The sequence below is a fragment of the Aulonocara stuartgranti genome, assembly GCF_965226115.1.
Source record: "Aulonocara stuartgranti genome assembly, chromosome: 10".
NCBI lineage: Eukaryota > Metazoa > Chordata > Actinopteri > Cichliformes > Cichlidae > Aulonocara > Aulonocara stuartgranti.
In genome coordinates, this window is record NC_138946.1 from 26,881,804 (window position 1) to 26,905,696 (window position 23,893).

The 23,893-nt window shown below is 38.7% G+C and overlaps 1 protein-coding gene across 3 annotated transcripts; it reads right to left on the bottom strand.

Annotated features, from left to right (window-relative positions):
* Positions 1 to 22,737, bottom strand: LOC309715780 (flotillin-2a). Of its 3 annotated transcripts, none has more exons than XM_082549164.1 (11): positions 22,504 to 22,737; positions 19,004 to 19,085; positions 14,327 to 14,417; positions 7,675 to 7,798; positions 7,342 to 7,460; positions 7,096 to 7,209; positions 6,845 to 6,964; positions 6,546 to 6,760; positions 5,267 to 5,450; positions 4,518 to 4,667; positions 1 to 3,142 (listed from the first exon to the last, which is right to left on the bottom strand). In XM_082549164.1, exons 1-11 carry the CDS (start codon positions 22,550 to 22,552, stop codon positions 3,092 to 3,094), a joined length of 1,299 nt encoding a protein of 432 aa, XP_082405290.1. In that variant the 5' UTR covers positions 22,553 to 22,737; the 3' UTR covers positions 1 to 3,091. The 3 variants fall into 3 exon arrangements, with proteins under 3 accessions (XP_082405290.1, XP_082405289.1, XP_082405291.1); XM_082549163.1 differs by lacking the exon at positions 14,327 to 14,417 and adding an exon at positions 13,728 to 13,818 and having other exon boundaries at positions 22,504 to 22,735; XM_082549165.1 differs by lacking the exons at positions 14,327 to 14,417; positions 22,504 to 22,737.
* Positions 22,738 to 23,893: the final 1,156 nt, after the last annotated feature.

The following is a 23,893-nucleotide window of genomic DNA, read 5'->3' on the forward strand; positions in this document are numbered from 1 at the left end:
TAAGTGGTAAAACATTTATTTAGAGGGTGGAACACAACGCAGAATAACATGGACACATGCTTAAAATGCCATGCTGGATCCAAGACCATGAGAAATATATTCACAATATCATTTTATAGAAGTTACATTTATCTCTGACAGATGGACATGTTTCACATGAAGACAGGAGTTAAGGCATAATGTTTGGTCATTCTCCTCTCAAATGCTACTCAGAGGTTGCCACTACATTGATAAGACAAAGCAAATGTAGGTATCATATCCTACATTTGCTGGCCAAAATAATGAATGACCTTCAAGAGGTCCAGGTTACAAAGGAATAATGCTAGAATGCTTCATTTATCATCTAAATACATACATACATACATACTTGTGTGTGTTCCAATATACATTAGTAGGATAGATGTTAAAGTACAGGTATAATAGAGTTTGAACAATCTAAAACAAAAGTATAACAAATCATCCCATCAGTATTTCCGAGTGTATGAATGGTATTCAACTATCTGCACATTTAAGTAGACCAACATTATTCAACAAAGGCACTGTGTACAGAATTCTGTCTAAATAAAAGGAGCAATGCAAACAAGAAGTTGTTAACCATTTTGTTCAGATACAATGTCTTCTGCAGACAGAAATGGTGCCGTTGGTGAATGTTACAATGATGACTTTCAACGGTAACTTGCATGTAACACCTCCGTTACCTGCTGACTGAAGCAGACATAAAATAAAAGACATTCTACTTTTAAGTGAGTACTTTTGGTGAAATTTGGGAAATTTTCATGATCAGCCACATTTGGCCGTATGACCAGCAGTAAGAGGCAGTGTCGCGCCTGAGTGAAGAAGAAAACTGCCAGTGATCTGCTGTCCAGCTGAATTAAAATGAGGACTCTCACTCATCCACACTGCAGTGAAATCTGCACTCCGGCTTCAAACCGGGACAGTGAATTCATTATCAGCTGATCTTTGACAGGTCTGAATGACCTGTATCGGTAAACAGCGGCTTCTCACAGTAGGAACATTAAACATCAAAAGGTTCACCATAACTGTGTTTCAGGCACAAATACAACACTTTAACAACAGGTGGAACTGTAACATTAATGTGGGGAAAAAACAGAAACAAGATGAAATTTGCCACGGACCAAAAGAGCCACATGGACGGTGTTTATTTCACAGAGGAGAGAAACAGTACGATAAATGATCACTGGCAATTAAAAAAAACCCAAAACATTATGGTCACAGATTTGGAAAAGTGGTTAATGAATGTTCACAATATTGTTTATGAGAGGCACAAAATTAATTCAGAGGTGGGCAGGCCAGCTGTGCACAATAAGCTGGTTTGGGAAAGCAGAGAAGGATGGTACAAAAGTACAACATTTAGATTTAGGACATGTAGCAACAAAGGACTCACTGAGACTCAAATCATGCTAAGATTCTGCCATCTACAGGTTGAAACTTGCAAGTACATGTCAAAACTTCTGATACTGAACAATTACTTTGAACACTGACTTTTGTATAAAGGTGAATGAATTTATATAACCTTACAACAGGGTAACCAAATCTACAAGCAATGATTAAACCTGTGAAACTCTTAATTGTTTATCATCTCAAGGTCGCGCAGAACTTGCCAAGGTCGGAACATGTTTAAAGAAATGTTTCATTTTCTATCACAGTAACAGACTACAGTAGAAATCTGACATGAAAACAAATCATGTTTTCTTTGACATGCAGCAGCAGAAACAGCTACAGATCCAGCTGCTCAGACCCCAACATGAACTTCACTTTGCTTTCATCAAACTGAGAACAAACCTGAGCACAAACACTGCGTACAGCGTTTACCATCAAATCACCTGCTTGTTTCCCAACTTGTGACTGACTGTAACATTCCTGCTTTGTCATTACAGACTGGGTGCACTGGGAACTTAACCCACAGAGGTCAGAGTGACGATGCTTTTCCTTCATCACTGTGGAGTTTCTCCTTAAATTACAAATAACACAATCACACAAGTGACATCTGGGAAATATGTTAGCAAGACTAAGTTTATCTGAGGCGGGGGAACAGGACAAAAGAAATTACACACACACACAAAAAAAGCCCAGACCCTGAATGTCCACCACATGCCATTTGAGGTAATACAGAACTGTTCAGTAGCCTTGGTGGGCATGCAGGGTCACTGTTGGGCTAATCATTTCCAAATATGGCTTTGTTTTATGCTGACATGTCCAAACGTGACAAAAGAGAAGCGGGAGCACTGCTGTCAGTATACGCATAGAACTAACAACATTCATCTATAACAGTGATACAGTCAGACAGAAATCCAACTAAAGCCAAACCGCTTTCGTCTGGTTTGGGCACTTGAGTGGTGAACAGGCACTGCACATAGGAGCAAGAAGACAGACAACATAACATCCTGCGAGGTAAGCCTTATCATACAAGTGACTGGTAACAGGTAACGTGTCATTGTATCTATATAATCACGGTGAGTACACTAATCTTTAAGAAGTCTGTTTAAAAGCAAAGAGGGAATTACACACTCTGTTCAGTCTACTGCAAACTACTTCAACAACTGAGCACTGAATGACTGTGTAATTAGGAGGCAGGAGCTGCACCTATTGCTCCATTTCCAATCATCAATGAATGTCAACATATCAGACAGGAACATATGCTTGAATTCCAGGCATATACTTAGAAAGCTCTGGAGAGGAGTACAGTATTCTGATTAGTTCTCTGTGTCTGAATTTCTCTCGCCTACTTTGCGTCTGGACTTTTTTAATCTATGAAGGATTTAGTAGGACTGCGAAGAACTGCAGCATATAATCCTGGCTAACTAGTGCAGAATATTAAGGGTGACCGTGTTTAAAACAAGAACTAAAAACAACAGAAAATACAAACAATCTGATCTTTCAGAGGTAAGGCCGCATTATTTTCTCCTTTAGAAAATTAAAAACCTCTTAAAAATATAAAAACCTCTGATTTGGTGTCAAGTGTTTCTGGTCAAAGGCAGTTGCATAAGGGGTCAAGGGCTAAACAAAGTTTTCATGCTTGAGGCAGATACACAGCAAATGATTGAGAATAACGAGTCCCAGGCCTGCTTCATCAGAAGGCTGCTTGGCTCTGTGGGGTGGTCATCTTCTGGAGCAGAGGTATCTGTGTGATCACAATGATTAGCACATTGGAACAGTGTTTAATAGACATCTGTCATGCTCACACAGCACAGCTGTACATTATATTCATCTGTCATAGCAACTGTTCCCTTAGACATGATGAGGTTTCAGAGGAAGTCACTGACATTTAACTCATCAGTACAGATTCACACATCAAATATGAACACTTAATTTGAGTATGTCTAAAAATATTTTTCTGTAATTACAAAAAAATGTAGTCACAAAGAATTAACTAGCTGAGACCACATCTTCAATTAAGTTTGACAGCATTTCTAGTAGATACTAGCAGATGGAGTGAGCATGAACTGAGGCTGCGGTTTGGGCAAGGCCTCAGTCGGGACTGGCGGCGGCAGATCCTCATGTACTAATGAGAATGAATTGGAAAAGGGAGGGAGGGGTGTGAAAACGAGTGCAAACAGCGTGCAGTGCAGAGGTTCATATATAGACAGAGAACTGGAAGGGGCATGTATGAGGTGTGGTCCTGCTCCAGGAATTCATTACAAATATATTCATTGTGTCTGTAACACGAATAAACAAAAGTAATTTTAAAAAGGATGTAAAGTGTTAATAACTACAGTACAGTGCATCTGTTGCTTCTTAAAGCTGCCTTGATTTCTCTTATTTCGAGAGCCACTGAACAAGCTAAAAATACAACTCTGGCTGTGTTAACAAAGTGTTGCTTATTTACACAACAAGAGTTTCAGTGTTTAGTAATAACTGTCAGAGTTTGTTCATATGTGGGTGGTGAAATTCTCCATTTGATTTCCCAGACGGTTCCTAAACAGCACAGCATTCCTGTGCTACATTTTTGGGAAGTCTCTTAAGAAGTGAATAATGAGCTGACAGCATAGAAATTGCAGCTTGCAGATGGGGAGAAAAAATATTTATGTCTAACCAAAAGTATTCAGAGACTTTCTTTATTTATAAGCAATCATTACCCAAATATACAACTAACCATAAAGATGACATATAGCAGTAAACAAAAAAGTGACTTTTTGCTGCACCAAAGCCCTTTCAATACAAACCCACATATGGTGATTAAGTCTCTCGGGATCTAACTGCAGGCTTATGGACCCAACAAGCCAATGTCATAATTCATAAATATGTTTGCCTGAAAAGGCAATTAGTGATTGCAATGGAGACAGACAGCAACTCGAAGTATGACGGAAAAACTTATAACACTTAAAAACGCAGATTACTTAGTGGTTTAACTTTTCCTTATTGGCTACACCCATCATAAACATATGGCAAGTGTGTTTGTGTAATTACTTTCATTGACAGAAGGGGGAGAAAAAAAAAAGCTCTGTACTATGTTTCATATTCAGCAGAGAGCTCTGAACAGTACAGTGCCTTCTTACCTTGGTGAGATCCACCCCAGTGAGGGCATTGACTGAGACCGGGAGTTCAGCTAATAGACGGTTCACTTCACCAGTTACACGGCTGCCTTCTCCACTCAGGATGACAATCTCATTGGTCTTGGACAGAGGTGCAGCCACTTTACCAGCAATCTGGAAAAAACAGTGTGAATACCAGTTTGAGACCTTCAATAACTGAGGACGGATTTTTTTATTTATTTTTTTCCAAGACAGTAATCATGTGATAAAAACAGAACAAACCCTTTGCAGCTCTGTTCAGTAAAAATGCTAAATGTTTAACAAAGTCTATGTTCAAAGTTATCAGAGAAAGACAGTATATGTGAGACAATTAATGCTTTTCTAGCATTTGTAAGACAGAAATGTTAGTTATAATTGTGTAATTGTTCTAAAACTAATCCTGAAGTTGAGCTGCTTGTTAATGGTTTATATCACAACGAAAAAAAACCCCAGAAACCATATGTCTACAATTTCTTCCTCATAACTGAATTGTGATGAAACAAAAATATTAGAGGCTGTCCTGCTATCCAAGCAGTCCACTCTGAAAAAGTCATAACCTTGATCACAGAGACCAGAGAACCTGCTAGTCCAATCTGCTAAACAGTCTGAAAAAGTTCATAAAATCACTTTGGTACTCAAAGCTCTTATGGTGTAGACACTGTAAAAAACAAACAAACAAAAAACACTAAACAAAAATCCACAAATGGCACTGTTTTTAAATCTGTATCACAAACCTTGGGTAGAGCCTCCAGGACTAAGGCGGTCTTGGCAGCATCGCCATACTGCTGGTAGGCTTCGGCTTTCAGCCTCATCTTCTCAGCTTCTGCCTTCCCCACAGCTTCAATGGAGGCAGCCTCTGCCTCACCAATACAGCGGATCTTCTCAGCCTCTGCCTGTGCTGTCAGCACCTTCTTTATCCTGACAGACATCAGTGTTAGAGGGACAGCAAAATAATTCTTTATTGGTTTACATAACCAATATCTCATTACTAATAGACACACGACCTTTGACATGCAGACATAAACAGGCATTACACATTACACGTGGTATATGTGAGAATGAATAATAAATAGCAGTATAATTAATATTACTATGATGTTTCTTGGGTGCTGAGCTATAATGTGGCATTTTTTTTAGCATTAGAAAAACACAATAATTTCAGATATTGATAAAGATTGGGGCCCACTGTCCAACTAATCAGCTGCTCTGCTTTAGGGAAAGGAGCAACAGCAGATTTCAATAGGAATGGGAGAAGTGTGAAAAAAATGTTCAAAGATTCAAAATACAGCATGAAAAGTAGAAACAGCGGCTGCAGTGGACACTTCACTGTTTTTAACACTCAGGTTCAGTTCAATTCTTGTAGGTTATAACTTTGTCTTCTGCATGACCGGCTGATGGACCAATAACAGCACAAGCAAGAGTAGCCCATATTATGTTTTACATATATGGTAAATGGCCTGTATTTATATAGCGCTTTACTAGTCCCTAAGGACCCCAAAGTGCTTTACATATCCAGTCATCCACCCATTCACACACACTGGTGATGGCAAGCTACATTGTAGCCACAGCCACCCTGGGGCGCACTGACAGAGGCGAGGCTGCCGGACACTGGCGACACCGGGCCCTCTGACCACCACCAGTAGGCAACGGGTGAAGTGTCTTGCCCAAGGACACAACGACCGAGACTGTCCAAGCCGGGGCTCAAACCGGCAACCTTCCGATTACAAGGCGAACTCCCAACTCTTGAGCCACGATCGCCCACATATATGTATATGTATTACATATTTTGCACACTTCCTCCATCTACAAAGCATTATTTACATAGTGGTGAGTTATTCAATTATGCCTAAAGAGACTGAACATTATATGGTTAAAAAAATGTCTTTAAATATAGCAAACCGCTATGACAGTCTCAGTTAAGAAATAAATGAAATAGCCCTTTAACATTTTCCCCCTCTCACTGAAAGTGATTTCTTTTTGACTGATAAGAGGATTTGTCAGCAAAGTACTCACTTCTGGCCTTCAGCCAGCTGCTGCATCTTGTAGGCTTCTGCCTCGGCAGGTCTCTTCACAGTAGCGATGAGCTCCTTTTCAGTGCGTTCAATCTCCTTTTCCTCAATTTTGATCTGTTTTTTCCTCTGCACCACCTCAATTTCTATCTCCTCCAGACGGATCTTCTGTTGCTCTTTAGCTGCCTGCAGCTCATATGCCAGTTGCGCCTCAGCTTTCTACAGAAGCAGGAATTTTTTTTAAAAGGGTAAACTTTCACAATTGTTGCTGACACATTCAACCCAACAAACACAACTTCATACCTTTGTGTTCACTTCCTGATTGAAAGAAGCTTTCTGCATTTCCAGCTCTCTTTTGGAGTCAGCCATTTTGGTGTCTGCGACGAACTTGACATCCATCATTTCTTTCTTACATTCAGCTTCCTGTAAAAGACAGAGTGCAACAACTAATGACAGAGAGATGGATCAGGTGCTGTATGGTGGTTTCTTAATGTAATAATAGCCATTAGCAATAGATGATAGAAGTTTTAACGTCGTCTTAAAGCTTTTCTTACCCTAATGCCAGCATCTCTCTCTGCCTCTGCTACTCCGATGTCTGCATCCCTCTGTACTGCAGCTGTCTGAGTTTTACCCAGCGAGCTCAGATAGTCCACTTTATCATATACATCCTTTAAGGAAGAAAGGTTAACACTAATGTACACAGTTCTAGGCAGTTAACCTAATGAAATTAAAAAGCAAACAAACAAATATTTGAAAAATAGAGTCAGAATAACATGAACTTGACGTTCTCTTTCTTATACCTTGATGGTGAAGCTGAGAATCTCGATACCCATGCGGCCAACATCAGGTGCTGCCACCTCTCGTACCAAGGAGGCAAATTTGTCTCTGTCTTGGTAAATCTGCTCAACAGTTAGCGTGCCTGGAAGATCGGTCAGTGTGTTTAGTGCCTCAAAAATCATGGTCCTGTAATACATTTGAATAAAACCAAACACACTGACAAATAGGGCCAATATGTCAAGAGGGGGAAAAAAAATCCTCCAATCACTGTCATAGTCATATGGCGCAGATACCAAAAAGAACAAAAAGCAGGAAAACACCACAGAGTCACCATATGGTTTGGAGAAGCTACCCACCAAGGATGGCACGCAGGTGACCCTCTAGGGTCTGCAGGATAACACTCTTGATCTCCATGACTGACTTTCCCAGGAACTGTTCGCAGGCATAACCGAGCAGTTCTTTTTCAGTCATCACCTTCACCTAACGCCAACATGGACAGAGAACATCATTCATTGTGCCTGTGTTTGTGAATACACAAAGACAGGCACAACACACAGGTGTGGCACACATAAGGACAACACATACTAGCTTTTAATATTATACAAAGATTTTTTAAAATCCTTTTACTTAGAATGTATTTTTTTTTCTGTTCACCTTCATTGCATCAGTAATGCAAAGAGCTGAAATTACAAAGCCTAAAATTCACAATAATATCAATAATAATAATAACAGTTGTTATTATTGTTATTGTTATTATTGTTATCATTATTATTATTATGCCAGTGTGTGTTGGATGTATGCATGTCATTATGCTTTTTACACATGAAAAGAACTATGGACATAGTAATCAGCAAAATGTTTGAAGAACATCTTGCATGCTGTCAGCCCACCTAAAAGAGGAAGCCAAAACTGTCAGCCATCAATGACATGGCCAAACAAATGTTCAACAATACTTTCTTAGTTTGCCTTTGGGTAAAGTCGATCCACACGACTCACATTTCATTTAAACAAATTTCTTGTAATTGATATACTTATTTATAGAGTAAATACAATGCCGTGAAATGTATTTAATTAATATTTAATTTATTTATTTTAACATTTTTCAGTTAAAACCAATTTCAATATTAGACAAAGATACCCTGTCTTACCCTGAGATACACTTTTCAGATAGGGCCAGGTTGTTTTGATAACTTTTTTCCTTTAATAAATGAAATCATTTAAAAATGCTGCTGGCTGCCAGTGTTACCCGTCAGCCTCCTACTACATTCACCTTTCTCATCATTTTGAAAATCACAGGTGACATCATTCTCGATTTATTACGTTCACAAGATTTTGAGAAAACTTGACCTCTGATTTTTAGTAGATGGACCTTTGGTATCAGGTTGAAAATCGTATGTTGTCTCATTCTCGAGTTATATTTGCCTAATATTAAAATTTGTTTGCCGATCTGAAACATGTCAGCACGATACAGATGCAAAAATCTAAGAAATTGGGAAGGGAGTAAATAATTTTTTTACAGCATCTCTCCATTTTCAATAAAAGTATTTTGGAAATGTTATTATGGCTTTTACAGAATACATGGCCGTCTAATGTCAGATGAAGTCAGTATTCTGCTTTTAGATTTTTTGCTCTTCTTAAATGCAAGGACTTAGATTTTCACATCAATGTTGCACAGGTTAATTCAAATATATAGAAATAAACAGGGGAGAAAAATATGATGGACACGTAACATTTTAAAAAAAAAAAACAACAAGAAAGAAACAAAGAAAAATGAATGTCACTGACCTGAGGTTTAAAAGATAGAAACAGTCAGTGATAGAAAGAGAGATCATTTACAAACAGACAGTCATGTAATCAAAAAATGGGTTAAAAAGGTTTGGGATAAAATTGTTGTCCATCAGAGCTGTAAGAAAAGAAAAGAGTGAGCTGGGTCCTTAGGCGAGAGGTCTGCACACGGGTATGTTTTACAACATGCACTCATAACAGAAATAAGGGCAACACAAAGTCAGGAAAGACTGTCGTCACTTCCAGAAAACAGAAAAGGCCACAAGACAGCCAAGGAAAGCTCTAACAGACAGCAGGGGGCGCTGTGCAACGGCTGACATTGGAATAAAGACTTGAACAATTTTCATTTGTTGCCCTGAGCTCTTAATCTGCTACCTAGCCCCACTCCAACTTGTAACACCACCCTTCCTCCTGCCTCCTCTAAATGCACAGACTGTACAGAAAAGAATCTCAGTAGACAGTTTTGTTTTTTAAAATTTGTTAGGTCCTTCCAGTGCAAATTGACTATTAAGTTATCGAAGGATTCTAAAACAGTCCTACCTAAAGTAACAAGGCAAAATATGATTGAAGAATTCAATACAGAAATGAAACGCACATCCTAGATTGAAATTCTGCTCATTTCCTTTAAATGGATGTCTCCCACCAAGTCTAATTCATTTGTCTCTTTGAATTAGGAAAGACTTTGCTGTTACCATGGGACACAAATTTCACAGTGGCTTTGGCTTAGACTGGACCAATCTGACGGACACCATTATGAGTCTGCTGGAAGTAAACTGTGTGAAAGTGGGGGGGTTTTCAACTCCAGACAGTGGCCTCATTGTCAGCACACATGTAGAAAAACACAGAGAAGAGGAACATACAGTGGCAAAATGGTGGTCAAAACAGAGAACTGATAATGAGGCGTCATCATTCAAACAAAAGAACTAATGGCATGCGGGCAAAGAAAAAATTCAGGAAGTAATTAAGAGCAAGATATGGAAATGCACAAAACACTGTGATGATACGTACATTTTCTTAAACAGAAAATCCACAAAATAATTGCTTTCTATTACAAATTAGAACTCAGTCAACATTTGTGCTTAAAAAGTATCTACAAGGCAAAATAAGACATTCTGGAGTCTTGACTCTGTTTGTAGGCAAAGTCCAAGGCCAGGGAGCGCTGCCTGGCTACATGGGTTTTGATTTGTACTTCAGCATCTGTGGCATTAATGTGACTGACAGAATGAAAGCAGCTGTGCAGTATTGTGCTTACTTTACTTCATGCACTGCTTTAAGCGAGGTTATGAGGTTTGCTTTGTGTTACACGAAATAATTAGTTCACCAATGCAAATATTCTCTACTATTTTTGAATTACCATAAGCTGACACACCAGGGCGCAGTTAGAATTGGTTTGAATAAGCAGAGAATGATTAGAGTGAAGAGTCAACAATAAGTTTTTGCCATCATAAACTGGGGAAAGAAAAATCCTGTACATGCTGCTCTGCAAGTAAAACCTTCACTTGTGAATAAATGAGCAGCTGAAAGTAGCTTTAAGTAATACATTTAAGACAGCAAAAATAATGTGAAATGTTGATTTAAATGGTGCTACGTAAAAGGCATAGGGCATAAAGAAGCTATTAGTTAAAAAGTCAGCCTGTAGCCCCGCTACTCCTCAATTTCTTCTTCTAGTAACAAAGAGACAATTGCAGAGGATAAGACAGTTTGCTTCTATTTTCACTACAAACAGTGCCAATCAGCATCAGGCACGTGTAGAGGCAATGCTGAACTATCGGTCTTGTAGCCTTGGTATCGCTGAAGTCACTGTTATCCTGATGTGCAGTATGATTTTTAGGAGGGCACCTATGGTGTAAGCCAGGGGTCGGCAACCTGCGGCTCTTTAGTCCTTATACTGCGGCTCGGCGTGGCTTGGGAAAATAAATTTGAAGTATTTAGCTGAACTGTATTTTATTTATGTTAGTTCTTTTTTTTAAACTTGTACTCCTAAATTGGAAGATTACTGTGATATTGAAATATAAAAATAAAATTATATTTTATTATTTTTTATCGCTCTAAATAAGCGTCACACTCGCGGAAGCCGGTATACCTGCCGAAATGGCGTGCATTTATCGAGACTTTCAACCCCAGGTAGGCCAATTATGGATCTTCGGATCCACATTATGTCAGCAGCTGTTCTCCACCATGAACTATGTTAAAAACAAACACCGCTCACGCCTCATAGATGACAGCTTACAGTCCTGCGTAAAGATGAAAGTGACTTCGTACAGCCCCGATTTGCAGACGCTGTGCGCATATGGGAAATGCGCAGAGGTTCAGGAGCAGAAGTCCCATTGTAAACATATCACAGCAGACCCGATGATGTTTGCATGAACACGCTTTTCAGCATCTCTTTATTGACCACTTTTCACACACGGTTGCTGTAGCATACAGCTGTAGCTTTTCAGCTCACAGCCCGACACACACCAACAACAGCATAGATGGCACAGACGTTAAGGCAGCGAGGCGTGATTGCGGGTGCCGCTCAGGTGCGTCCGCCTCCCTTTCAGCGGCGCTGCAGACCACGCCCCGCCACACATCTTAACCTGGTAAAATACATATTTAGGCAGAATTTTGCAAATATCTATTTTTCTTCTTTTTTTTAGCAGCATAGTGCTTTTTTTCCCCAATTATTTTTTAAAAGTCAGGTCAAGGCTCCAAAAGCCCAAAGGCGATATAAGGGTGGCGGCTCACAATATTTTTTGTTTGCTACATGGATCATTTTAGTTCAGCTGGGTGTCTTTCCTTTCGTTATATTTCTTTAAGAGTTCAAAATGTGTTAATTACATAAATAAAATGTAACTTTCTCTATAGCACTTCATGGATTTCATAAGCAACACACCTTAGTTCTTCACACAAAGCATAAAGGTAAAAAACAATATATACAGTGTTATCTTAATTTGAAACGGTATGAACAAAATCTGATGTGGTATCTCTGTTGGTTCATCTGGATGGTGTAACAGGAAAGTGCTCAGGTTTTTTCTTTGTTATAGAGTGAGGCAAGTGTCTTATAATAAAAGTTGACTCTGTGGTTTTAACACAGGGGTCTAAGTATGAATAAATAAATAGAGATTATATAAATCTGGACAATTTACCCTTGAAGCATGTCTCCTTGGGCACCTTTGGAACACTGCAGCTGCTATTGGTAGCTCAGTACCTGGGGGTCCTGTTCTAACCATTTTACAAATATTATTTACATCATCAGAACAATTGAAAAAAAAAATCAAACACAGAAATTTCAGGTGTGTCTGCATTTTCATGAGGACTTTAAGTAGTTTAAGACAGAAAACATAAACTTCTGTAAAACTGACATGACTGTCATCTCAGACCACTGAAAAGTGGAACTCGTCCTACGATCCACAGACTAAAGAGGACTTTTCTTTGAAAGAATCTATAATGTTCATGCCAGGCAGTAAGGCCTAAATCTGGGCTGGTAGTAAGAGCCTGCATTATGATCCACAATAATTTAGAGTCCTCTATCGCAGTGTTTCCCAACCACTGTGCTGCAGCACATAGGTGTGCCATGAGGGGATCAAGGGGTCATGGAAGATTATCTGGTTTCCCCTGATTGGTACTCTAAGCAACTGGCTTCTTCTTCCTCCAATTAAATGGGTTGCCGACTGCCAGTAAAACAGAAGACGAAGAAAAAAATGACGTAGTCATGCTGCGAGTGAGACAAAGCAGCACATAATAGCAATAGATGAATATTTGAAAAGAAAAGGTAGTCAATCTGGGTCCTGGAGACAATTCCGACCCAGTTGAAGGCCATAGCATGAGTAGTGGTCAGAAGAAAGAAAAAAGTTATGGTGGGGACAAACCGAGCCAATTCTGCTATACCTGGTATGCGGGGCGCACACTGAAGAGGCACGAATGAAAGAGCCTCTGAGAATAGCAGCTGCACTGGAAGAAGTCTGGAGGTGCGCAAGAAGATGACTATTTAAAAACTCCCCTGCAAATTCCAGTGACACCTAGTGCAATAATATGGATCCAACATATGATACACTGCTTCTCAGATGTTTTGGTATTGTGACTACCCAAGTTATTCTTTAGCGTCTGTGAATTTTAAACAAAAATGTGACAGACCCAGAACTGAATAATTAAAAAAAAAAGAAAAGAAAAAAAAAAAGCAGAAATAAACAGCATACAAAATAACATAATATACTGAGATTGACCACAAAACACCAATTAGGCTTTTCATAGACCCATTTTTGTGTGCCATGCTAATTCACTGAAAGACTGAAAATAACACTGTATCATCAGCATAGAAAATTGGTGGGGGTGTACTGCTGCAGGGAGCAGTGGGGTGACAAATTACAAATCAGAAAATCAAGTTTGAAGACTCGGACACAGAATACCAGCTGAAGTTGTATAATATTGCCTATGGTTTTACAAAAATAAATAAGGAAGCATTTGACACAGTGCTATTGTCAATTCGACTCCAGCTTGGTCAGATTATGTTACACATACGCACTTGAGACCCCTGTATGAAATACCACCTCAGCTGTGATTAGAGGCTGATGCCAGAGAAAGGGAGGGAGGGAGGGGTTAGTGAAATCTGAACTGGGAGTCCCAAAAATGTGTGGTGATTTACCTGAGCCACCCCAGTGACAGTAATAGCTACACCCTCCGCTGTCTCTACATCATCACACTTGGGCTGCAGGGTCATAATCTCAAGCGTTATCCTGTGAAGAATGTGGAAAAATATAAAATAAAAATTGACATGATCTCAGGGAAAGCAAATGAGGGGAAGGGACTGAACACAAGAAAAGAAAAACAAGACAAAGTGAAACCATTCACCCAAGGACTCCAGATCACTAACAACGGAGCAAAATGAGATGCCATCCACAATCCAATCGATTTTGCATTAAGGAGTTGCATTTGATTTAAAAATTAGCCTTATTATATTAGTTGTGATTGGTCTCTGGACTTCTGATATCCTCTTTTTAATTTCTATAGCATTCATTTAGAGGCCCCGTTGCTGAAGGTGACTCAGAGCACAGCATTACAGCAAAGTTATTAACAGCTGACTGTCTCCTCTGACTGCAGAAGAAAGAAGAAAAGAGGATGAAAACACACAGACAATGTTAGCCGATTAGCTGAACCATCACCTTTTGTCTTCCTTCGGCCTCAAACACCAGCCACTGCTTTTTTTTTCTTTTTTTTTCCCCCCAGCCTTCTGAAATGTATTACCTGAGCCACCCCTGTCACATCCAGGGGTACACCCTCCGAGGTTTCGATATTCTCACAGCGACAGAGGATGGTCATAACCTCCAGAGACATTCTACGTAGGCAGGCAGGCAGGCAGGCAGCGGGGATAGCAAAGGCAAAAACAGTAAGTTGGACAACAGCTGTTAGGAATAACAGTAGCGAAGGTCAAGAGGCAGAGAAAAGAGAGAAAGGGCAAAACACAAAACTTGCCCTTCTGCTTTGCTGGTTTTAAGCCTGTTTTACATATGATGTGCTGCTGATGATACCGCTTTTAAAACCATAATTTTTGTCATAGTCGCTGTTATAAACAATTTAAATGAAGTGTGATAACACACAACATCACTAATGGAATCAAGCCAGTAGGGCTGGGCGATATGGCCTAAAATCAATATCACGATAAATTGAGCAGTTAACCTCGATAACGATAAATGGACGATAACCACCCCAAGTGCCAAAAAAAACAAACGTTTTTTTTTTTTCATTTAATGGGGCTGTGCCAGGCAGCATAGTTCCTCCAGTTATTTTGATAATATTATTCCCCCTAGACCTATTAATTGCAATTATATTATTACCACTTTAAAGGACTGTAAAATGTCACTGAAAATAAATGAAGACAATAGTAGTAAGTACTTTTAGTGGTTAAGATTTATTAACTGAACAAAATAAAAAGTGTAGGATACAATATGTAACCATGCTCTCTAAAAAATGTGTATCCCTTGTAAACAAAATAGTTTAATAATAAATATGTTTCACATTGGCTATTCACAAAGTAAACAATGATTGTGCAAATGTAATGCCATCATGGACAAAGGCCTATCTCTGCTAAGGCCTTGAGGTACTATAACTTGTAAACAAATAATGTCACAAACACAAATGTCAATTGAACACAGAAAAAACTATAATAAATACTAAGCACTGCCATGTGACTAGTGAAAACTATAAACTCTTAAACAAAAACTTGTGCTGCAGGTGGTGGAAGAGGTTGGTTGTGTTACCTTGACTTGACGCAACAGTCTTTTTGCAGAGTTTACATTTAACAATTTTTTGATCAATATCATCCTTGTTGAATCCAAAATGTTGCCAAACAATTGATGATGCATTTTTTTTGTTAACAAGCGTCTCCTCTTCCTCCTCCACCAGCTCTACCTCCGTCGCTGCTGCTTCAACATTTAAATCGTCCTCCATTTGTTCACCCGTGTCTCGTCTTGTTATGCTGGGCTTACACTGTGCGATTTTTGGCCCATTTTGAGCCGATTTTTGAGTCGTGCGACCGTTTTGGCGATCGGCCCGATTTTGGCCTTCATCGTGCGTCATGCATCGTATAGTATACGTGGGGTAACGAGAAGCGATTGACACCTCACGACGAGCTCCCGATCATCAATCGCTTGGTCGTGAGGATTTCAAACCTGTTTGAAATCCTCGCGACCGTCGTGAGGGTGTCACCGCAGTTTGTCACACTGCGCACGCGCAAACACAAATGTCAGCGAAAAAGACGGCGCAGCACAGCAGTGCAGCGTGTGATCTGGACACAAGCGATGGAGGCACAACTTGTAGAACTTTGGAAAGCTCATCCGAGCCTTTTCGATGTGGCCTCACAAAATTATCACGACCACAACAACCGTGAAAATAGTTGGATCTACATTGCTGCTCAATCACAGCTGCCTGATCAATGTTTTTCATTAGCAATTTAGCAAAGTTGATGGTGGTGGTGTGCGTGTCTGTGTGAGTGAAAGACAGAGAGAGCGAGCGACAGAATTTCTGTTATAACCTTCATTTTATGGACGCACAGTGTGAGCACTCAGGTCGCATCAGAGCATCAGTATAGTGTGAGACCCTGCATCGTGACCTATGAACTTCTAACCCCTGCGAGTCAATCGTACAGTTTGAGCAGGAGCTGAATCGCGCGACTGAAAAAAAAAAATCGCACAGTGTCTGCCCAGCATAAAAAGGTAGTAGAGTCATGTGACTCCACCCCGTCAAGTCTGTAACGTAGCACAGCGTCTTAAAGGGACATGAACATCGCCAACCTGCACATGCCTTTTCCTTTTTTTTTAAAATACCGAATTTACCGACATGGGCAAAATGACGTCGATGAGAGTCATAAATTTCGGTAACGATAAATTTTTGATATATCGCCCAGCCCTACAAGCCAGTGTTAACAGGATCCTTGATCCTTTACGTTTGCATCACAAATACACAGGAATGTCCATTACAAACGATCCTATCCCGTGCTTCAACACTGAACTGTTTACATATGACTATGTTTCAGAGCAGATAAAAGAGGCTTACCACCCTTGTATTATGATAAACACACTACATTCATACCAAGTTGTTTGGGTCAGTTTCAGTCAAAGACATGGGAGGATGACTGCAGCAACACTGGGAACCAGAGACTCTGCTGAACAGCTCCACCTCCCTTTCTTTCCAAGAGAACTGGATCAATGAGTGAGGAGCCTCAACTCAACATTAACAAGATTACTGCATCACAAGCAGGAAGTCCTCCACCACCACCAGCACCATAATAATGCTGTCCAGCTACTGGCTTATGCACACAGGGCTGTTAGCAGACATGATGACTACTACTCTGAGTGGCACAAGATCCTTCCTGCTGCTCTTAATAATATTAATACTAAAAATATAAGAAGGGATTCCTGAGACTACTTAACTCTAAATGGAGATAAATCCAGACATGTTTCAACTTTTGCATCTTGTTTTTAAGGTCAAACCATTATGTTTCCTAGCAACTAGAGCCAATAGTTGCTAGGAAATGGGTGTGAAGGAGGCACACAAGGACTGAGAAAGGGCAAGATCAATATGACACAAAGCAAAGCAAGTTAGCAAAGTTGAAATAAAGAGGCAGGCAAACAAAAGATAGTTAATATCAGGACTTCCACAGACAAGATGTATCAATGCTGCTTTTTTACAGGATTATGCTATACAGCATATGACATCTGAACAAAAACAAAAGGAGCAGTTTTTATTTCTTGATATGGAATATATATGAACAAGAGCCAACTAAAGAGCTTGTTTTCGGTTTCTGGCAGAGAAACAAAGAGGCACAAATTTAATTTGGTGTAGCTCATTATGAAACCATTAGTGAGTAGCTTCTCGCAGGTTTATATTTCCTTTGATGGCTTTTATTTCAGAACAGGAGTTTAGCTCATTTTCAGTTTACAGTAGTTTTACAAATATTGTTAGTACTTCTCCCTCAGATCATCATTATGAAACATCTGTTTGTCTTTCCACTAATGCTTCTTCATTGGGGCTGGAAAAAAGCAGACTATACTCAGCTGCAATTCTCACTAATCTGTTAAACACTAGTTTCTAATATTAGAGCATTTCTATTAGCCACAAATAGCTTATTTATTCATCATTAAACTCTGAATAATGTCTTCTGTTTTGTGTGTGTGTATATGTATGGGAATATGTTTAGGTGTGCACACACACACACACACACGTTATAAAATAAAGTTACAAAATGACTTGCACAAAATTAAACTGAGTTTTTTATTAACTTTTAGTTTCATATAATTTGATGTCAATATATATTATTCATCTTTGATAATTAATGCATTACATTATTTATTTCCTATAGAGGCAATTCATTACATTACTACATTACATCATATTACATTACTTTTGAATTACTGCACAAGAGATCATCTGAGATTGTCACATGATTACCCGTTAACAATCATTCTTTCAAACTGATCCAAATCCTTACTGTAATGAGGACATACACAATCTCTTTTAGTGCTTCTGTTTTAATACAAAGTCGACAACACAGTTGTTTAGAGCAAGACCAAAGAAAACTTAAAAATCTATATGGTCTTTACTTGTTAACTTTACTTAACTCACTATTGGCCTACTGTCACTGCAATACTGCTGCATCACTAACAATTACTGAGGAATTTATGGCTAAAAGGTAAAAATATAGCAATCTTAATAAAATATCTACATTCTCAGTATGTTTTAGGGCTAAAAATCACAGCCTGCACGTAACTATTAGGAAACTAGACTGAACTGATAAAGTATTGCACATTTGCACTCTTCTCCTCTTAATGATAACCATAACTGAACAACAAAAGTAATGACTTAAGTCAACTACTTATTGTGCACAAATATAACAGACAGACAGACAGACCGATAGATATCTGTCTATCTATTTGAAAATCCAAACACAAGCCCTTGTTACTCAAAATGCAAAGCTGAGATCTTACAGGGGCATGTGCCCTAATAAAAGGGGTCTAGCCAAACATAATCCAATTAGATAAACAGGAGACGTATACTACATCACCATGTCTTTGTTGAAATTATCTGATTAACTCACAGTGTAAGGTGGGAAAACAAATTAACTCTTGAATTTATTAACTTAAAAGATCTCTGAACAGCAAAACCCTGTAAAAAAAAATCCTATACAACTATTACCATTCATGAATATTTATAAATGATCTCATAACTTGCTTGATTATGGCTCTTCATATGGTTCATAGATCTTTTGTGTTTGTTCTCTTAAAAAACCTTGAGTCATGACCATAAGGACATAAAGGTATTATAGAACCTTTTGTGGGGACCTGCAGATACCCTCATCTTAAAAGTTTCCTGATTGAGTTTGTGAGCACATTTGTTCAGGTTAAAGCTAGAACAGACAGATCTTACCTCTGGATGTCAGAGACGAGCCACCAGCCCCATGCCCAGCCTCCCACGACATAAGTCTTCTGATCTGAGCCACAGCAGCCACCTTTGGAGCAACACATATAAAACACATCACATGGCTGCAATCAATGTAGCAAAAGGTCACATGCTGTTGTATGTGACTTTTTCAATATGACATCCAGTCTGGGTTCTTTTAAACTTTGTGCACAAACCACCCGAATTCATACTAATGCACACTTCTAACTCTAGAAGCAAATTTAATGCAAACCGAAATTAGTATCACTGTTTTGAAAAGGATCAATTAGTGACCCACTTTTCTGTTCTGCACTCAGTTTCTAAACAGGATCATGTGTAGCTTTAAGACAGAAAACCAAAAACCCTTCTCTCAATCTTCCAACCACATCACCCACAGCAGCTACGTGAGAAAGGTTCTCCAAAACAAAGCAGGTAAAGGGTGAAACACTCAAGCTCTCATTTAAATACATCAGCCTCATGGAACCATTCTTTCTGATTTTGTGGGTTTGTTATTATTACAACTGTGGATTCCAAGGACAATTAAAATGTATTATCCAGTTTTAATTGTGCAATAATAATCATCATTATTGTGATGCATTCTGTTTTGCAATAATTCTCGTTTTGCCTTTCAGCACAACCTCTCTCATTTTGCCTCACCAGAGTCCAAGTCCAAATTCTGCCAGGCTGCTGTTTAGTTCACTTGAATGTTAGTTTATGTTTTATTAAGAGCAAGAAAATACATTTACATAAAAATACATTTTTTGTTTTGAAGATATAAATGTATCCAGCAACCATGTTGAAAATGTAAGATCTCAATATTGATCCAAACAACAGAGACTAAAATATGAAGGGACATGCTGCACATGTGGTGCAGCATGTGATTTCTCTGATAGCGGTTGTTCATTTAATTAAATGTAACCTGTTGAGCCACCTCATCAGTAAGTTTGCAGAACCAATAAAACTATTTTCAATATTTTATAAGCCATTACCCTCCTAACCTCTAAAAATGACACTGACAAGAGTTTCCAAATGAGACTGAGTTAGGTTAGGCAGCCCCTTTCACTAGCCTCAGCGTCATGGTGTAATCATGAGTGATTAGTGTGACATTCTCAGCTGTCACATGATAACAGAAAGGGGAGGATGGCCAGGAGTAGACTATCCTTATTAACACATACTTCCCTAACTCAAATACTTTTAGTAAACCGTTCAACATCTGAAATTATAGGTCTGTAGCAGACCTCTTCCTTTATGACGCAGCAGGCCTTTAAGCTTCCAACAACAGGGCACTTTGCTGCCTGACTGACTAACATCTGACAGGAAACAGCAGCACTTGTGTACATAAACCAGAAAAAGTACACACTATCCTTGGTAAAACTGTGACTACTGTGATACCATAACTAAGTTTGTCTGCAATACAGGACATCACATTACCTGAATATTACTGTTTCTTACCTCAAAACCTTAAAATTAAATTTAAATTAAATTTGAACAAGAGGTCAAAATTTTTAGAGTTTAAAACTAAAGTAAAATTAGAACTAGATGTGAAAAACATTTTAGTTGACTTAAAAAGTAAAAACTAGACTTTTTAAAAAAATAAAAAAATAAAATAAAACTAACTAAAACAATTTTGTAAATGTTTAAATCTAACTAAAATGAAAAAATAGGGAGAAATAGTCTTAGTTTTAGTAATTTTTAGTTAAGTAAAATGTTATTACATGTTTTATTACTATTATCTTTTATTATTGATTTTATTACACGAGTCATTGGCTGTGTTTATTGATATTTTGGATGTGTAAAAGACTGCAAGTCAACGACTTTCAAAAAATAGTGTAATACCTGTACTGATTTTCCTCTTGCCTCTGACATATGCCCTTTATACAATAATAACTAAACAGACGAAAACTAACACTGAAACTAATTAAACTAAAATAAAACTAAACATTTTCACACAATAAAAACTGAACTGAAACAAAAAAAAATCCACTCTGGTAACAAACTGAAACTAAACTGATTTAAAAAGTCAAAAATGGAATAAAAGTAAAAACTAAATTGGAAAAAAACAAAACTATAGTAACTCTGGTCTGGTCACATGATTATCAACATACTGATTTTATGGAGGAATGCTGAAGCGACAACTATCCTGCTAATGCATTCATTCTACAGGTCAATAAATCACGTCAATAAATGACACTTTAGGAAAACTACAAATAATCCTTTACCAGCTTCAGTTTTCTTGACAAAAAGCCATGCATATCCTAAATCACACTATGGAGAGATGGTGGCATTAATATACAATTGAGGCCATGAAAAGTACGTTGTGTTTTGGCCCCTAAACATGTAAACAGCAAAGCTATTTCTTTTCGACATCCGAGACTAATCGGGTCATAGGATCAGAATGTGCAACTCACACCCACTCAACTTTGCTCTTAAACAACATTCCTCGAAGTGATGAATTACATGCTGATTTTTGCACAATGGAAAATCCCAAAGTTGTTATTTGTTCATCACAAGAGAATCAGACAGGAAACGGCACTTAACGATTCAGTTACAGAGGCGTGCTGGACATCTTTCCTGCAACACGTTCCCAAACCGTAGTTTGAACCTACAGTAGGATTCTCAAACAATCAATAGCGAATGCATGAAATTATTATTATCTGGTTCTAATATTTGTTTTGTTTTCTACATGGCCAGTAGCTTTTAAAATTTTAAGGACTATATTCTGTGTACCCTGTGTTATGGGTATTAGAAACATCAGTGGTGACAGACGCAGTCTGCAAATCCGGGAGCGTGCACAAGCCCTTCTCTCATAATTCAATTAATCCTGCTGTAGTCCTGTAGGCCAAGAGTACCAGTGAGCCACCAGTGCAAATAAACATCAAGTCCAGCTTCGTGTGGTCCTGTTCCTACCCTGTTACATTACGCTTGTTTGACTCTTACTAAAATGATCATATAAAGCCAGACTCGTGAGCACACATGTAGAAACCGAAATATAAACAGCGGAAACCAAAACCATCTAAAGGCTGCTTGACAAACTAGTATTCGTACTTGAACAAGCGTCACTGCAATCGGATGAAATACTGCAATAATAGAGTATTAACAGAGGAAATCGGCGGACCTAGAATATAAATTATCTGGGGAAAAATACAGAAAGATACACACGCTGGCTCGTCCACTTATTACCAAATTTCGACCTAACTGTCCAGATACATGTACTCCCGTCAACATGTGGGAAAAGAAAACATGGAGATGCGTCTGATTTCCTAAAGAGGCAAGGATCGCGGGGCTGTCGCCCGCTTTAGTGCTTCACATGGTGATTTTACCGTGATATAACAGGTCACGTTATTTCCCATTTTATAATGCACACAATAAAAGCCATTAGTTGCTTTTCGTATAATGGCTATATTAAACATTTTTTCGTTTCTTCTACTTCAGCGACCCTGAAGCGCCAAGCAGCTAAACACACATCGACCACGAAGCGTTTACGTTACCTGAAACCACAAGGGCCTCGTTTGGTCCAACGGTATGACAGTTTCCCATTTCAGCAGCAGAAAAAACGTGTATCCACACCTTTTCGACGCATACAAAACTCACTTTTTTTTAAAAAAAAAAACACCTTTTGCTCCTTTTCCCCACTATCTATAAAATATTTCTCTCACGCCCCTACCGACGATTCCTTTTTTCTTTTTTCAAAATGGAGATTTTTACTTTGTAGTTGCGTCACTCTATACTTAATGAGACACACTACTTCCGCTGATAAATTTTTCAAAATAAAGTCACGTTGGCAAAGCTGTGTGGTGAATACCGGTTTAAATTAGCCGTTTGGTTTTATTTTGAATATTACTTTGCTCTACTTATGTGCTTGTTTTGCGGCCACTTGACTCACGTGACCACAGCTCTCCCTGCCTTCTTTCGGGCCCCTCCTCTCCGGATCATAAGTTTAAATGTCTTCTCACGCAAATAACCAAAACAACACTCGCTGTAATTTGCAAGAAACACTCATACTGAGTGACCATGTCACATGATATCACATCCAGGCACGTGAGCAGAAGCCAACCAAGAAATTATGTTGGTCATTTCTCCTTCTAAAATATGTGCACTTTCTATATATCCCTGCAACCTTGCAGTATTGTGCAAAAAGCTCTTGGAAAATGAGAGATAAGAGCAGTGAGTCATTGAAACATCTGCAAATGTATACTGTAGTATATAAGGTTAAATGATTTTTACCTTATATTACATCTCTGTTGAATGTTGGGAGCTTTTTAGTCCATTCTGCCAAGATGATCCCATACTGCTTGAGTTATGTTGAGGTCTGGGCTCTGGGAAGGCTCAGGCCATGACTGATAGAGCTCCACTGTGTTTTTTTGTTGTGCACGTATCCTTTTACTCTTTTACTGCAATAGCAGTGTGTTTGGCATCATTATGAAAAGTGAAGCCAGTGTCATGCAGATGCTTTTCGGCTGGTATTGCACAGTGCATTAGAATCTAAAAGTACTTTTCTTTATTCATAATTCCATCAGTTTTGACAGGATCCTCAGTATCACTGGCTGAAATGCTGCCTCAAACCATGAAAGAGCCTCCACTGTGTATTACAGTTAGGCATTGACAGTCATACCTCTGAGGATGATTTCAACCAATAAGTTTCAAACTTGTGTCTGATTTTTAGTTCTGTTCTCGTGTAATCAGGCCTTTGTAGACCTGATTACATGTCTTCTCACACAAAATGGAAACAATCAGGAAATGGCAACCAGGAAGTAAAGCTAATACAGGACACCACAGAAAATTAAATACAAAGTAAAAGAGGAAATAACCAGAACTGAGAAGGAAATACTGAAGGACCACCAAGACTAAAAACAGGACAAGCAGGCAGTGCTTGCCTTG

Bases quoted from the DNA above. Each gene is read 5' to 3' on its own strand.
- LOC309715780 (XM_082549164.1), bottom strand. From the start codon at position 22,552: ATGGGAAACTGTCATACCGTTGGACCAAACGAGGCCCTTGTGGTTTCA. The intron at 7,799-14,326 runs GTAATACATTTC...TGTTGGCGTTAG, and splicing joins ATGTGACAGGGGTGGCTCAG to GTGAAGGTGATGACTGAAAA. The intron at 5,451-6,545 runs GTGAGTACTTTG...GATGTCTGTCAG, and splicing joins CAGCTGGCTGAAGGCCAGAA to GATAAAGAAGGTGCTGACAG.